General features: G+C 45.8%; 3 protein-coding genes across 3 annotated transcripts in view; 2 read left to right on the forward strand and 1 right to left on the reverse strand.

Annotated features, from left to right (window-relative positions):
- LOC119444327 (ATP-binding cassette sub-family C member 3-like) overlaps positions 1–16,979 on the reverse strand; it is a 321,860-nt gene that overhangs the window by 93,463 nt on the left and 211,418 nt on the right. The window contains exons 14-16 of the mRNA XM_049663273.1: positions 14,648–14,853; positions 13,825–14,001; positions 1,851–2,018 (exon numbers count right to left, since the gene is read on the reverse strand). Of these exons, the coding sequence (XP_049519230.1) occupies positions 1,851–2,018; positions 13,825–14,001; positions 14,648–14,853 (551 nt within the window). The remainder of the gene's footprint in view (positions 1–1,850; positions 2,019–13,824; positions 14,002–14,647; positions 14,854–16,979) is intronic.
- On the forward strand, positions 5,866–6,872 carry LOC125943769 (uncharacterized). The gene is made up of 2 exons (XM_049663276.1): positions 5,866–6,482; positions 6,551–6,872. The coding sequence occupies exons 1-2, from the start codon at positions 6,023–6,025 to the stop codon at positions 6,805–6,807; spliced, it is 717 nt and encodes a 238-aa protein (XP_049519233.1). The 5' UTR covers positions 5,866–6,022; the 3' UTR covers positions 6,808–6,872.
- LOC125943768 (uncharacterized) lies at positions 7,172–9,393 on the forward strand. Its single transcript, XM_049663275.1, has 6 exons — positions 7,172–7,902; positions 7,983–8,315; positions 8,394–8,533; positions 8,622–8,774; positions 8,899–9,075; positions 9,145–9,393. The coding sequence occupies exons 1-6, from the start codon at positions 7,647–7,649 to the stop codon at positions 9,379–9,381; spliced, it is 1,296 nt and encodes a 431-aa protein (XP_049519232.1). The 5' UTR covers positions 7,172–7,646; the 3' UTR covers positions 9,382–9,393.

Here is a 16,979-nt window from a genome sequence, read left to right on the forward strand (position 1 = left end):
AAAATAATTTTACCGTACTTCAGCATTCTGCTAAAATACTTATGTGGGCACATTTAATTACCCGTAATAATGCGAAGCGTTTCTTTCTGAGTCCAGCCACTTTCAGACCCGAGATCCTTTCTCGCCGCTTTCGTGGGCCGATCCCGCTTTTAGTTCAGTGTAAAATTATGTTCGGCAGGGGAAACTGGGCGTTTAATTTATTTAAATGCTGAGGTTTTAAGTGTGAGAACTGCATAACGATTATGAGACATGCAGTATTGGAGGACTTCGGATCAATGTCTACCACCTGAGGTTCTTTATCGCGCATCGAAAGCACGGTGTACCAGCCTTCTTTTAGTTCGGCCGTATCGAAATGCGGCAGCCGGAGCCGCGAACGGAACCTGTCACCTCGTGCTTAGCAACGCTACACCACATCCACTACAGTGGCACGGCCGGTCTGGCGATGGGTGTCACAGCGGAGAGAGGGCATGTGCACTGGTTATGTGCACTTCGGTCACGGGCTACGTGCCATTGAGTATGTGCCGATGCGTACGTGCCCCTAGGGCTACTGAATTAGGTGCAATGTGCATGTGTCAAAGGGTTTTAGTGTCATTACAAACTTGTCATTACATAACTTTTAGTGTCATTACATAACTTGTCATTACAAACGTTGTCTTACTTATTATAAATATAAACAATATAGATTATATCATGTACACATCCCTTCGCTACACAAGGATTCGAATATTCATAAAACCATCCCTTAAAAACATAAATGCTTCGAAATGTGTAAACTGCAACTACAGTTCAGTCTGCCACATATTTTTGTCAGATTAAGGTGCCTTCTGGTGCTGAATTCTATGTCTCGCAGTCTTGTAGCGTCCAGTAGGAATTTGTGTAGTCTGCAAAACTTCGATAATTGACTATACTGCGGTACCAAAAAAAATAAAGATGAATGTCGTCCAATTTTTTTCAGATATATTTTGTATCATAGCGAATTAAACAGATCGGAGCAATGTAGATTTCAATGCGATTGACCCCTTAGGTTATACAAATACCTGAGCAACAATCTGCGTATTTATGGCGAATTATTCCACTTCGTGTAGGGACTGTCAATTGGGCATGATGAAAACCGCCCGTGCAGAGGCGCAATTAACATCTCATGCACAAAGACAAAGAGCCTATAAAGATGACATGCTTGCAGACTCGAAGTAATGCTAAATTATTGGCAAATAAGTTCTGCGAAAGCCCGCAATCTGGAAGATCGTCCCTCCACCTCGCGGACTCTCGCAGAACTGATTTGCTATATTGAGTGTCCTTGTGCTTCGAGTTCAATTATTTCGACCTTGCCCTACGATCTGGTAGCCTCATGGTGAGCTCGCGTGGCAGAGAGGCCGCCAGGCAACGGCAATCGCCGTGAGATTAATGCCCGGATCAGGGCGAGTTTTTCTTGAACTGCGAAGCTTCTTTTGTAAATAAATCGGTATGCCTTTCCTTCGTATACGTTCATGCAAAAGTGTGGTGAATGACAATTTTCTCTGCGATACATTACTGTTCATCGCTGAATACAGGAGTCGCAAATCCTTAGAAGACAGGTTGTAGGTAATCTTCAAGTAGCTATTTGTTTCAAGTAAAAAATTATGCGTAAAATTGCGTATTCACACTGACCGCGTCACACACTACCAATTTAGAAACAAAGGTGAGCTCAATGGCAGCCTAATTTCTTTGACGCAGTTTTTCCTTGTAAAGAATGAAAAGCAGGCTTATTTACCTAGATCCCGCACAGTTATTAGCTGCATGTACGTGCATCTCTACATAAAATACTGTTAGATTTACTGTAGTATAGCTGCTGCAAGCAGCGAATTTCTCACCTTAGTCTTCAGGATTCCGTATGGGCCCAGCACTTCGCGGAATATGCTGTTGGCCACAGTAGAGTCAAGAGCGCTTAGCGGGTCATCCAGCAGGTAAACATCACTCTGGCTGTACACGGCACGTGCAATCGAGATACGCTGCTTTTGCCCTCCGCTCAGATTTGTTCCCTGTAAAGGTACAACGACGAAGAATAGTCTGATGCTGTTTTGAAAGAAATTATTAGGAAAATAGGTGTACTACTTCTAACGTTATAAAAATTGCACGCACTATGGTTCCGAGATGTTTTAAACAGTCGCCACACTTCCGGTGTTATGCATTCTCGAGAGAGAGAGAGAGAGAGCAAGCGAGAGAGGAAAGGCAGGGAGGTTAACCAGAAGTCAGTTTCCGGTTTGCTACCCTACACTGGGGTGGGGGATAAAGGGGTTGGAGAGAGTGAAAAGAGAGAGAGAGAGAGAGCGAAAAAAACAAAAAAAAAAAACAGAGAAAAAAACACAGGCATTGGTAACAAAGGAGGCGTTCCAATCACAGACGTTCACACAGGCCAGTGGACTTCAGGAACCGCAGGAGCGCTTGCACAGCCTTCTGATGCAATTTTGAGTCGTGTCGATGTTGCAGAATTCTTTCTTCCGATAACGGCTGGTCATCCAACTGGTTCAGCACGACGGAGAGCGATTGTCTCTGCACACTGTATTGTGGGCACTGACAAAGAACATGACGAATCGTTTGCGCGTCTACCCAAGTGTCACATGCTGCACTGTCGGCAATCCCTATGCGGAACGCGTATGTATTGGTGAACGCGACGCCCAACCATAGCCTACACAGAAGGGTCGCATCTCTTCGGGGAAGTCTTGTTGGAAGTCGAGGACTTAAGGTTGGATCCAAGGTGTATAATCGGGCGTGCATTGACGTGCAAGTAGGCGGAGCATCCTTGCAGCATCTGTCCTAGACAACGGGATCGATAGGCGGTTGTCTTGTTCATGAGCTGAACGAGCAGCTTGATCGGCACGTTCATTGCCAATAATTCCACAGTGACTTGGCAGCCACTGAAATATTATTTCGTGTCCTTTCCCAGTCAGATGGTGTATGGCCTCTGTGATTTCGAAAACCAGTTGTTCCTGTGGACCGCGCCGTAAGGCTGACAGTAAACTCTGCAGTGCCGTCTTCGAGTCGCAGAAAACGGACCATTTTGTGTGCTGGTTCATCATCAATAAAATGTAGTGCGACTTGAAGCGCTGCCAGTTCTGCTGCCGTCGACGTTGTCAAGTGAGATGTTTTCATCTTGATAGTGGTGGCTTTTTCTGGAATAACGACAGCGGCGGTAGAGCTGTTCTGCAAGACGGAACCGTCGGTGTATATTTGGGTGTAATTCCGGTACTTTTCATATAATAGGAGTAAGGTAAGCGGTTTAAGAGCCGGCGATGACATATCTACTTTTTTCCGGACGCCAGGTACTGTCAGGATGATCGTTGGCTGAATGAGGCACCAAGAAGGAGTGGAAGGTCTCGCAGCAGGTGTGAAGCAAGATGGTATAGCCTCACGATATGCGGATACCATTCGGCAGAATGAGGGTGTGGTCTCTCTGCAGGTAAAGAGGCTAGATGGTGGCAAGGAGTCCGTGCAAGGTGCCTTACGTGCATTCTCATTGCTTCAACTGCGATGTGGGTCTTTATGAGGTGGTCTCTGGCGATTGCAATAGTTGCCGCCATTGACGCACTTCGAGGAAGACCTAGACAACTCCGGAGCGCCTGGGCCTGCACACTTTGTATAGTACGTAGGCTTGTTGTACCTGCGTTAGTCAATGCTGGCAAGCTGTACCGCAAGAAGCCGATAAAAAGTACTCTATATAATCGAAGCATAGCGCTTGTCGACATTCCCCAGGTCTTTCCAGCGAAGAATTTCAAAAGGTGACAGATGGCTGTCAACCATTTTTTCATGTACAATACATGGGGGCTCCATGAAACGTCTCTGTCAATTACGACACCCAGGAATTTATATGACCGTACAAATGGTATCATCTGACCATTGATTAACACACTGTAATGCGTCATAGGCTTACGCGTAAATGCCACAAGTGCACATTTGTGAGATGAAATCTCCAGGCCTTGATTTCGGAGGTAGAGTGCAGTCTGAGTTGCAGCTTTTTGGAGCCTGGCACGCAGCTGTAGGCGTGTCACTCCGGACGCCCAAACGCATATGTCGTCCGCGTACATTGATAATTTAACTGTGTTTGGAAGGTGATGAAGGAGACCAATCAGCGTAAGATTAAACAACGTAGGGCTCAGTACCCCACCATGGGGGACGCCACAGTAGGTGTAATGCAAAGAAGTGCGGCCGTCCTCGGTGCTCACAAAGAAAGATCGCATACAGAGATAGCTATGAATCCATCGGAACATCCGACCACCGAGGCCTATCTCTTCGAGAGCAGCGAGGATGGATTCATGTGTAACGTTGTCGTACGCCCCTTTGACGTCGAGGAACACAGAAGCGCACAGACGTTTACACCCTTTTTGGTGCTGAACATAGGTAACCAGGTCGACGACATTATCAATCGACGTGCGGCCGCGTCGGAATCTTGCTATGGCATCTGGGTAGACGTTGTGGTATTCCAAGTACCACTCCAAGCGTCCGAGGATCATCCGCTCCATAACTTTTCCCACGCAGCTCGCCAATGCAATCGGGCGATACGATGAAAGCTCCAACGGAGACTTTCCAGCCTTGTGCGACTAGTCTATGCGACTAGTCTTGTCTTCCAACTATGCGACTAGTCTTCCAGCTTGTGGGAAGTGTGCCAGCTCGCCAGGATTCATTATAGATTTAAAGAAGAACACTCCTCACCCGCTCACCCAGATGACACAGAGCTCTGTGAGTAATTCCGTCAGGTCCGGGTGACGACGTGTGTCTGCACAAAGCTAGCGCCGCCTTGAGTTCATGGATTGAAAATGGAAGATCCATGCGGGGGTTACGTGGTGGCGGGAAGCTGATGAAACGTGATAAGTTGTTGTAAGCTGTGTGCTGCCCGGATAATCTGGCACAGAAGTCTTCTGCGACATCAATATCTGGTCGTTGTTGGAAGAAGGCCAGAGCCTTGAATGGAGACTGTTGTAAGGGTGGCGTCCTGAGCCCTCGCACCGTCCTCCATAAGTGCGATAGAGGCTTGCGAGGGTCCAACGATTCACAGAAAGCAGTCCAGCGTTGTGACTCTAGCTTATCTAACCGGCGCTGGATCGTCTTTTGTAGGCGTCTAGCGGTCCGTAGATCGTCCATTGACTTCGTGCGTCGGTATCTACGTTCGGCACGTCACCGTATAGCTCGAAGTCGCTCTAATTCTACGTCAAATTCAGTGAATTTCGAAGAGCGCATTAGAGTACGTGTACTTTCTTGCACTGTGGTTTTATTTCTTCCAAATTATGTAATAAATTAACTTGATATTGGTCTTCAATAACAGCCTGGAATTGGGGCCAGTCCACTCTTCGGATGGTATCACTTGATTTCGAAGACGACAGCCCTCTGATCTTGACATATGTGGGAATATGGTCACTCCCGGGCGTTTCAATGTCCATAAACCATCCTGTACGCCTGACGAGACTTCGTGTTACGAAGGCCAAGTCAAGACAGCTGCTGTATGTCGATCCGCGTAAAAAAGTAGGACTGCCGTCATTTAAAACCCAGAGCTCGCTGTTGGAGGCGAATGATACCAAGGCTCTGCCTTTCGCGTTGATTTTCGTACTTCCCCAGATTGTATGATGTGCGTTGAAGTCCCCTATAATAATCCATGGATCAGGCGTTACTGACAGGATATCTCGTAATCTTTTGGAGTCAAATCTACTTGATGGTGATAGGTACGCACCAACAACAGTGACGGTAAGTCTTTTCTTCTTTACTGTTAAGCATACGTATTGGCAGAGTCCTTCAATGCTTTTCTGGTCACGAAACTCCGCCGTAACGCTATGGGAGAGCTTGCTATGTTGCCGGAGCTGCCGCACGGCGGCGCTGGGAGCCCGGTGGGGGCTAGGTGGGGGCTAGACGAGAGGTGCGCGCTGTGTCAGAAGAGCTGGGCGCCCAAGGAATCCGGCAGCATCGGCGGTCAGTTTTCCTCATTTCGCATAATTTGCAGATCTGACGGCTTTGAGCATTGTGTACGAGGACTCAGGGATGGTACACGTGAGCGACGATGCCTAAAACTTGCTGTGTACCGGGTTGTCGCTCCGGTTACAGAGGTACGAGCGAAAAGGTATCGTTGTTTTGTTTACCAAGTGACGCCGATGAGCGGGAGAAGTGGAAACGTGCAATACCGCGACAGGAAGCTGGCGGATTTACATTTGACTCTCAACACGTCCGAGTGTGCGAAAAACATTTTGACGCCACGGACGTCGTTCGAAGCGACGAGTTCGTAGTGAAAGGAGACGCGGTGTCGTTGCAACGCGAGAAGGTCAAGTTGCGGCCCGGCGCCGTTCCTAGACTTTTCGAAGGGCTGCCGGTGTATTTGAGCAAGCCGAAGCCGCGATCCCGGTCAACGAGGATTAAGCCAGCAGCAAAAAGGCGTCGTTTGTCGTCGCCCGACGCTACAGGAGAAGAAATTCTACCCTGCTCAAGGACGGAAACATCCGATAGAACCGTGGCTGGCAATAAAGGTAAGCTAAACAGCTTGGCATGGCCACGCTACTAGTGTACTTAAATTGAGTTTTGAATTGTTCCGCAGATGCGACAGTGGATGCAGCCTGCCAAACAGAAGAGGTCGTCTGCTCCTTTTCGGAGTTGCAGGCAGTCAAGGGCCAGCTTCGGAGCACGACTCAGCGACTCCGCCGGTGCCAGATGAAGCTCGCGAAGATGACCACCGTAGCAAGCAGACAAAAAAGGTTGGATCAGGAAATTCTGAAGCTATCTGCTCGCGAAAAGCTGATATTTGATCAGTGCCTGATGAAAGCAAACGCGAAGTCTGCAACAGCGGTGAGGTAAGCTACTGAGACGTGGACAAATGCGGTATTAATCAATGAGTTGCGTTCTTCGTCCTTCAATACTTATGACTGACTCATATGTGGCCAAAGCTCATAAAAAAGAAAAAAAAATTGTTGTCTGGCGCATTTGCCTAGTCAGCTTGGGATGCTATCTGGAATGGGCATATTCCTTTCAAGCAATATTCCCCGTCTTCTTGCAATACTTTGCTGTCTCACCTCTCTGAAGAATGTTCATGCTTATTTAAAGCAGGTTGTAATTAGGTATTATTTGCATGTCATCACGCATAAGTTTATATGAATTGTGGTAATTGCCTTGCATTTATGTGGGCATTGCATTTTCATTTTGCATTGTGTTTGCACGCATCCCAGCATTCTGATAAACGTAAAAGAAATCGGTAACTTTTCTATGGTGTAGGATGCTCAGTAGTATTCGACTATAGGAGAGGCAAACCCTTTAGTGGTTGCTTGTGATGTTAGCACTGCTTTGAATGTAATTCTTTGGTTGTTGGTTTCTATGGCATGTCGTGTGGTGGGTGCATGCAGCTTGCCATGGCAGGTGCATTTGGTCCCTAATGTCATTAGTTGCCTCAGTATATCTGCACTGTGCACGCACATTTACGATGATGGGGAGTGAAAAACTACTGATTAGTACTTGCATTGGGGGCATTTTTTAGGCCAGGTGCAGTCAGCAATCCTTTTCGTTTTTTATTTTATGCTTATATTTTTAAAGCTCGGTGTGGGTGCATGAGTGATGGAGCACGTTGTTCCACATCCACTATATATTTCGTGGCCAAGCTAGTCATTTGACGTGAATTGCATTGTACTTGCACATTTATCAGCATGCTTATGAATGCAAAACGCATGCTCTGCTTCTTCCCTAGGTACAAAAAGGAGTGGCTGTATGATTGCTTACTTCTTAAGGTAAAGTCAACAGCTGTTTACACTTTCCTACAAGAAAACGGCTTTCTTCCCCTTCCCACCCCTCGCACTCTGTATGGCTACCTGAAAAGCCTCAAGGCCGATTTTGGTTTTGATGCAAGCTTATTTGCTGTCTTGCGAGAAAAACTGCAAGGAGTTCCTGAAAGGGAACGCCGAGGTTAGACACCATATGGAATCAACTTACAATTGTTCTGTTCTCGAATAAGCAGCGTAACTAAACAAAACATTTTTTTGCAGGTGTACTCATGTTTGACGAAATGAGTGTGCGGAAGAGTGTTCACGTCAGAGAATCTGACATGTCCCTTTTGGGGAAGGTGGATTTTTCTGAGCACACGAGACCAGCTGACCGTGAAAAGGATGGCGACCATGTGCTCGTGTTTTTGTTCCGGCCCTTTCTTGGTGGCTGGTCCCAGACAGTGGGCAGTTTCTGTGCATCTGGTGCTACACCGGGCTCAATAGTGGCAAAATTGCTGCTTCAGTGCATTGTGCCCCTCTCGAATGCTGGTGTTGTGGTGGATGCCGTCACATGTGACAATTCTACATCAAATCAGTCAGCTCTCAGGTCATTGGGTAAATATATAAGTATTATACTTTCAATTTTGTGTTGTATAATGAAATAATTGGGCTAACAAGCATTTTTCTCTTCAGGTATCAGCGGCGACATAAACAATACCAAGAACACGTTTCAACACCCGTGTGCTCCGTCAAGACTTGTTTACGTGGTGATAGACCCTCCACATGTATTCAAGTGCATTCGGAACAATTTACTAAAGGTTGGGAAGTTTCTGGTAAGCATTAAAGTGCTCCGCATCTGCACTGCTTGTGCTGTAGATTAATTATTTTTTGTTATGAAATTTCTTTTTGTTTTTGTTACAGCTACCCCAAAGCCAAGAGGTTTTTCACTGCCACTATTCTGCCCTACTAGAGTATGAAGAGGAGCAGGCTGGGCTTCGCGCAGTGCCGAAGCTGACTAAAGCGCACATTTTCCCTAATGCATTTCAAAAAATGAGTGTGCGGCTTGCTGTCCAGGTAAGAAATCATCACAGCTAATGTTAATGTCGTAAACAAAACACATTCCCACAACCATTGTTTGTTTTTGTAACTGAAACCAGAAAAGCATTGTGGCCTAAAAATTATTCTGTGCATTTTACAGTTGTTGAGTGAAAGCACTGCTGCAGCCATGAAGTTTTATAGCAAGCAAGAGGCATGCAAGAACCTTCATCACTCAACAGCAACGTCAGACTTCACACGACGCATGAACAAGCTGTTTGATAGCCTTAATTCTCGCAGGCCAGAGCATGTAAAATACAATGAGGCCGAACACATCACTGTAAGTAACTGATATTATTGCTGTATAATTAGCAGTCTTTTTACTTACGCTGCAAATATTGAATTTCAGACACTGAAGGAGAATATAGCTTGGCTGGACGATTGGCAGAGGTATATTGAGTCGTTGCCTGTGCAGAGGCGAGCGTGTTTTCTGAGCAAGCCAACGTGTGCATCCCTTAGAGTAACGCTGCGCAGCACAGTAGCACTGGTCGAGAGCCTCCTGAGCTCTGGTTTCCGCTACGTGCTCGTAGGAAACTTTGGACAAGATCCCTTAGAGGTAAACATATTTACATTTCAAGCTAAGTAAGGTGTTTACTATAAATTGGTTTCATTTTTCAGCGATTCTTTGGCATAGTGAGGCACGTTGCTGGCGATGGAGGGCAGCCTACCGTCCAACACTTCCTATTCATCTATCGTATGCTGTCGGTGAATAACTTGGTGCGACCACCCAAACGTGCTTCTGTTGATGGTGATGGGCCTCAACTTCTCCTGAAGCTTCAGGGCCTCTTCGAAAAGGAAAAGCCTTCTAATAGTCAGGTAGAACACCATCTTCTTTTACCATTTCTGGACAAAAGAGAGCAAGGAGGTGGCAAACACTTTGCTTTCCATGTGTTCTCGTTTGTCCATTATTTTGCTTTCAAGATATCAGTCATAAACAACCAATTTGCTCAGACTTTTAACGTGTTAACCATGCACCCCTCCAGTGTATACATGCTCTTGTGCTCTCGAAAAAATACTGAAGCATGACAATGTGAAATTTGTTTCAGGTTGATACCCTGGCAGTCCTCTTCGACGACGTTTTATTGGAGCCACCAGACAACATTCAGGGTGCCTCTGCTTCCAGCCAAGTGCTCTCTCCCAAAGAATGCATCCTGGACTACTTGGCAGGATATGTGACAAAAAAGTTCCTGACAATGAGCTGCCTTAGCTGTGTAGAAACACTGAAGGGCTCATCTCGGCAAGCAAGCGAATTAATACTTGCCAAGTCAAGAGGTTTCCTTCAGGTGCCGTCATACCGACTGCTTAGTCTCCTGAAGATTGTGGAGAGCTACGTTGAAGAACTCACAGTTAATAGAGTGGCTTGTGCGGACGTGTACATGAACATTGTAGAGAGAGTACTGCTCGATAACCAGACTTCAGCAGCTGCTGTAGGTTGTGGCTCCCATTATGTAAGCACCACGGCAGAAGTTGTGCGTTTTTTCCTAAGGTGCCGTCTGCACTTCTTCACGAGGGAGAAGAACAAACTTGCACGGGCAAGTAAGCGCGCAACGTGCCCAGCCGGTGGAGGCAAGAAAATGATGTGCTGAATTTCTTCTTCAACGGCTTCAGCCATACCGCCATACAAACGAGCTGCAGTTTTCTTTTCACTGCTGTTTTCTGTATTTGATACGTAATTGTAAAGAAATGCATTCCTTTTTTTCATTCATTAATATGTCAACCGTGTTCATTTTTGTATTTTTTAATTGTACTTCAATAAAGCTTGCATTATTTTTTACAGTGGTCTGCTTTCATGTGCTGGTCTGCTAGTTCTCCTAAAGCTTTGCTTGGATTAGTGACATGGAAACACGGCTTCGTTTGAATTAGATGCTGTCTTCCAAAGAGTGCATACTGAACTACTTCGCAGGATATGTGACCAAAACGTTCATTTTGTACAGTATTCATTACGCAATTTGTTGTATCACGCCGTGCGGTGGGACCCGTCACAGAAGGTGGGGCATTTGTGAAAGCGCAACCAACGCGAAAATTGGAGCTGCATGGGTGCCCTTGCGTAGCTACTTAATGGGAAGTGAGACTAACTTTCGCTCGTGCAATGCCTGCGTAACATTAACTTGTCAGCTACACGTTGGAAATGAACAGAAGGTAGCTTCAAACTAAGAATTCTAGCTACGCTGGAACCTAGAGATTAGCGTGTATTCGCGCGACACACAGACGTGTTACCTTGAGAAAGCTTCGTCGTTCCCGCTTCGAAACGTAAAAAAATTGTGGTTTTACGTGCCTGAACCACGACTTCATTATGAGGCACGCCATAGTGGGGGTCTCCGGAATAATTTGGACCACCTGGGGTTCTTTAACGTGCACTTAGACCTAAGTACAGTGTTTTCGCATTTCGCCCCGATCGTCTTGAGATGTTGCCGAAGCTCTGTGTGATAGGCTGCACCAGAGTTAAGTTAGCTTTTACAAGCTGCAAACGCGGGATAGCTAGAGCTTTTCTAATGCAGCAGCTGCGAACTCCCGCGCCGTAGACGGTCTGATTGCAAAGCTAGCGCGATCGGCGCTGCCTCAAGTCTCGCTGCGAAGCTTAAATTTGCGAGTTCTTTAGGCTTATACATTATCACAAGCTCAAGTAAACAAACTATGCTTAAATAAATAATCTCTTGCTCCCCTGCTTGAGATAATTAACTGCGCTGCAACAACACGTACATTAAATATTGCTGCGTTGGCACGACTGGCTCCATCGTAGTCTTGATATCTTTCAGAGATAAGCGAAAGTAACTTCTTCACACGCGGATGCAACAACCACATTGTATGTCAGGCGAAATATGAGTGATAGTATAACATTATCGGTTTGATGCAATATACACAATTGCCTCCTACCAGTACCAAAAAATAAAGAACCAGCTGCCGATACAGCATTTTCAGCCGCGCGCTGCCGCGAATGCCCCCACGCTGACAGCGGCGACCCTAGCGGCAGCTTCTATCCCTGTATGAAACTGTGGGCGGAGTTTCGTGACCAGAAAAGCATTGAAGGACTCTGGTATTGGTTATCGTCATGAGGTGGCACAGGTTGAAGAATGTAAGTGAGGTCACGGCGAATAAACACCATAACCTTGCTTTTTTCAACACTAGTTGATGACATGAGTGATTCATAGCCGGATAGCCTGATTGAGTTCGATAATTTCGGCACACAGATGATGATGATGGGAAACCTGTTGGCGTATACACGAACCGTCGGAAATCGGCGATGCGCGATCGGAGTCCCCGGGCATTCCACTGGAAGATTGCTGCTTTTCGGACCTCCTCTCGAAAAGACAGCTGCTGGTGAGCCATGATTTACTCAAGGGCTGCCAGCACCGGACTTAGTGTGTCCAGTACTTGCAGTGTACTTTTGGCTGACGTTGTGTGCATGTTGCTCAGCAACACGCGAATGGCATTCATTAAGGATCGCAGTAGCGATACCACTTGCTGATCTGTATGTCGCACCTCATCCGATGGAGCAGCTTGCTGCATTGGATGAGGCACTTGCTGCTGTTTATCAATAGGTCGTGTACTTGGAAGCCGGGGCCATTCATCTGTAGAGAGACGTCTCGTAGTTTTCTGTCGTCCTGTGTCAGCGTTTGCTGCGCTGGGAACTGCAGGTGAATTCGTTACTTGAAGAGATAACGCATTTTTCGAAGCTGGCGCAGTCCTACGTGAGGACCATCGGCGGCGGCAGCGTCTACGTCGCACTGCTTCAGCGGCCTCTTTGTGGGTGGAACTGACCCGAACCATTTGTTTGAGCACAGAACATTCCTTCCTAATCTTGGGGCAGTCTTTGGAAGGAGCACTGAAAAGAACTGCCCTACTTTGTCTTACAAAATAATTTCTTGGGCAGTCGTGAAGTATACGTGTTAAAAATAACAAATGACCCTTACTAAGCAAATACAAAAAGTTACGATCTGAGGGGACTGCCTCGAGGAAGCGGTTTCAAGATGCCCTCGGTGCGACAGATGACAACAGAAATCGCATGAAAAAGACCGCCTTTATTACGGTGCTGCACAACACTTAAGCAAACGGTCCCAATAACTGCGCGCCGACAGTGCCACGAAAGAAGTGAAAGACAAGTGGTACATGAAGTAATTGATGAACAGACGAACTTACATCTCTTCACCAAAGAAAGACTAGAAGTAGCCGTTACCACGCACATAGTGTCCAGGGGCCACACTCCCGGGGCGGCTCAGGCCAAACACCTAAATTATTGAGTTTTACGTGCCAAAACCACCATCTGATTATGAGGTACACCGTAGTGGGGGACTCCGGATTAATTTGGACCACCTAGAGTTCTTTAACGTGCACCGAAATTTAAGTAGACGGGTGTTCTCGGCATTTATCCCCCATAGAAATGTGGGCGCCGTGGGCGGGATTTGATCCCGCGAACTCGCGTTTAACAGCCCAACACCATAACCACTAAGCAACCGCGGCGGGTAGGCCAAACACTGCCTCGGGCCGCTGGACTGCCTGTACTTAAGAGGCCCGCTCGGCCCCGCCGGTACTTCGTGCGCATGCGTACATTTGCGAGCGGATGCTGCCCTTATCAGAGAGTTGATAGAGACAGCTGTGCTGTGAGTCGCGCTCTACAGACTGTAGGGAAAAAAATTATCAAAACATGACCTCCACTTTGGAGTTTGACAGACGTCCTCAGTGGAAGTTTATTTGCAAAAAACAGGAACCAAGCTCTGAACCAAAGGACCACTCGTCTAAAAGAGATTATATGCACCCCGAGGCTGTAAAATGTGCTAAAAATGATGAGTGATGTCTGCCTTCTGTTTTTAAATCAGTGGCAGCTTCGGGAAGCGGTTATGCTACATGTTCATGTTACATGTTCTTTGAACATGGAAACAATTTGTTTGAGGATGAGCACACACGACTTGTCATGACGCATGGTCCGACTTGAAATAAGCTCATAAGTTTTACTCGGTAGTTCCAAGTATAGGCGTGAAAACGATAAATTCGGAAGCATATCCCAGGAGGGTAGGTAGCTTAAGCAACTTACCTTTTCTCCCACTTCCGTCATATCACCAGCAGGCATGCTGCTCAAGTCGCTTAGCAATTGACATTTCTGCAAGACCTGGTGATAGATATCCAGGCGCATTTCCTTTCCGTAAAGAATGTTGTCCCGTATAGTCATGTTGTGAACGTTGGGCAATTGCGGTACGTAGGCCATACAACCCTGAAAAACAACAGACAAGTTCAGTTCTAGAAACAATTAGTCTATAGCAGCGTGTTCAAGACATGAGTGTGGCACCAAAGTATGGCACAGAATTGCATCTTGTGCATTGTTTGGAGACATTATGCCTGTATTCTATCGAGCGAGCTTCTGCCACAATTGCGAACATTTTAATCTGAGTACCGCTGATTGAATTTCATTCAAGCCCTTTATGCCGATTTTGCTGGTCTGAGTTCACAGTACGCCAAGATAAGGCTGGAAAACGAAGTGGGCTTTACAATTTACGTATTTTTTATATAATCCTTGCCGAGCAGTTTCTTTTATTATACACGTCTACAGTTTTTGTCCACTCATGCAATTGTAATGCTAGCACTGCGCTCTTTCCGATGCTGGAAGTTCAAAATATGCAGATTAGAACAGTCTTTTAGCAGAATAAACATGAATAAAATTCCTCTCATGCACCAACTGGTCACAGTTGTGCTAGACTTCGTTGCGATGACTGCCCATATATGCTCCGGTTTAACTTCGACAATGCCCGTTGTTCCGCTCGTTTGGTGATTTGGTGATTTGGAGTTTTGGTGATTTTATAAAACCGGTAATACATTTGCACTGATGTACGCGTATGAATAATCGAGTCAAAGAAACGTACGGAGGTAGTAATAGTTCCCTCGACCCTTTTCATGTCCCGCAGAATGGCAGAGAGCAGGGATGACTTTCCACTTCCAACGAAGCCGACAATGCCGATAAGTGAGCCTGGTTCAACATCCACTGAGATATCCCTCAGCTGAAGCTGGTCGTCGGTTGCTTTATCAATGTTACTCCACGTAAAAGAGCAGTTCTTGAGCTTTACTGTCCCTGCAGTTCGCGCAAGAACACGAGAAAAACAAAACATTTTACTTACAAAGCCACTATCTTCATTCACTCAGTTCAATATTATACTTGGTTTTTTTAAGCGTGCATGCTTTTTCAGTTTAATTTGTGCAGTTCCAAAAGAACACAATAAAATCTAGAGAGCTTCATTGCAAATTCACTGATTATCTACAAGAACGCAGTTCAGCAGAATTATACGAATTATACGAAATTATACAGAAGCAGGCCGCTTCTGTATTGTACAGATCGGAGCCGTATGCTGTAATCCCTGTACGATGGCCAAATCGGTGCTCTGGATTGTACAAGGGAGTGCTTAGCATTAAGATGTGCACTCGATGGTATCATGGAATTGGGCCATATGTCTGGGAGTTAGCAATACTGCACTTTGAAAGCCAGAGACACTTTTCAAAAATTTGACGTAATTGCCGATGTCAGTAATGGACATTTCCGTAGGTGAGGCTGGTGTTGCACAAGTTCACACATCTGAGGAAGCTAATTGATCTGCAAAGGAAACAACCATTGAAATTCGAGCCCAATAAGAAGGAATGAATGTCTGGTCAGCGTGAGAATAAGTTCAGTAAAGACGACGTTCCTGCGATCGAAGAGGGGCAGGGGGGAGCAGGTATCTACCCTGTGCAACAGCATGGAGCACTTCATTAAACTTAATCTATCTACGCAATCGTCTTCCAGAGTAATATTTGTGGGACAACTGACACTGACTCACGCGCACGGGAGTGATGTCTGTTGCGTCTTAACACGTGTGTACTAGAACATGTTTACAAAGAAGGTCAAATATAGAATCATTTCACTCTGACGTGTACTCCTGCATAATACTTACTTACACAATAAGGCATCAAAAGCTTGCTCTACCAGATGGCACAATTACACCTCCGCGGGGGGGAATTGTTCGAATAAGATCAAGGTAGATGTGCACTTCGCACGAAGAAACAAAGAGCTACGCAGCGACAAACAGCCATAAGTGCAGTTTTAGCTAATTAGTTTAGGGTACATGATGCAAAGTGAGAAAAGAATGTGTTGAATATTGAAGTCATATCCATTAGAGAAATGAAAGGTCTAATGTTCTCTTCCAGTGCAGCGAAAATACAATCTGAAGTGTCTTGCGATGTTATAAAACCAATAAAAAGCATCAGTATCAGTATAAACTCAACAGTGGTCTTGCTTTTGATGGCCTATCATGGCGTCTACAACTGCACACACTGTGCCTAAAAGTGTTCTGGGCAGTCAAGGTCAACAGTACGAACCACTGATCACTCAACACTATGGCCGCTCGATCAGAACGCACAACGTCGTGGTAAACAGTTACCAAAATAGCTAACTAGCAACTATATTCAGTCACTCCAGGCACTGCCACACAGGGCTTAGCCCTGCTTAGTGAAAAGTCTTATGCCGTGCAAGTCACGTCCATACGCAGGACAACAAAATCAGTAAATATATAAATATATAAATTAAGCACATAAAATAAATCAATAAATATCAACTTTTATTTTGCTGTATTGGTTTCTAGCACTGTTTCCCATATGCTTATGCTTTTATGCTCATTGTGGCTTCTTATTTTATTAGGAGTTCATATGCGGACGGTTTCATGTGAGCTTTTATATGCGGACCCATCTCACGGTGACTGTCGACGCTAATGCTATTAACATTGAACAAATGTAACGACACACCGTATTGCTAACGGCGAAACACGTCATGCAGTAGGCGTGTATGCAGCCAGGATCCTATCTCGTTCTTAGATGACGATAATTTTTATGTCATGACATCACATGACATGTACTGCCATGCATGAAATTCATGCCATGAAATACATCATGTTATTCATGTCATTCATATCGTTCCTGACATGCATGTCATGTCACGCCATGTCTTTTGTCAGGTCATGAATATCTTGATATCAACATCATCAGTGTATATTTATGTCCACTGCAGGACGAAGGCCTCTCCCTGCGATCTCCAATTACCCCTGTCTTGCGCTGGCTGATCAAACTTGCGCCTGCAAATTTCCTAACTTCATCGCCCCAACTAGTTTTCTTCCGTCCTCGTCAGCGCTTCGCTTCTCTTGGTGCTCATTCTGTAACTATAATGGTCCACTG

Source organism: Dermacentor silvarum, chromosome 3 (assembly GCF_013339745.2).
Source record: "Dermacentor silvarum isolate Dsil-2018 chromosome 3, BIME_Dsil_1.4, whole genome shotgun sequence".
In the NCBI taxonomy this organism is placed as follows: Eukaryota; Metazoa; Arthropoda; class Arachnida; order Ixodida; family Ixodidae; genus Dermacentor; species Dermacentor silvarum.

Excerpts from the sequence above, each read along its gene's own strand:
- LOC125943768 (XM_049663275.1), top strand. The coding sequence starts at position 7,647 with ATGCTTATGAATGCAAAACGCATGCTCTGCTTCTTCCCTAGGTACAAA. Across the intron at positions 7,903-7,982 it reads TCCTGAAAGGGAACGCCGAG|GTGTACTCATGTTTGACGAA; the intron begins GTTAGACACCAT and ends ATTTTTTTGCAG. Across the intron at positions 9,076-9,144 it reads ATGAGGCCGAACACATCACT|ACACTGAAGGAGAATATAGC; the intron begins GTAAGTAACTGA and ends ATTGAATTTCAG.
- LOC125943769 (XM_049663276.1), top strand. The coding sequence starts at position 6,023 with ATGCCTAAAACTTGCTGTGTACCGGGTTGTCGCTCCGGTTACAGAGGT. Across the intron at positions 6,483-6,550 it reads AACCGTGGCTGGCAATAAAG|ATGCGACAGTGGATGCAGCC; the intron begins GTAAGCTAAACA and ends ATTGTTCCGCAG.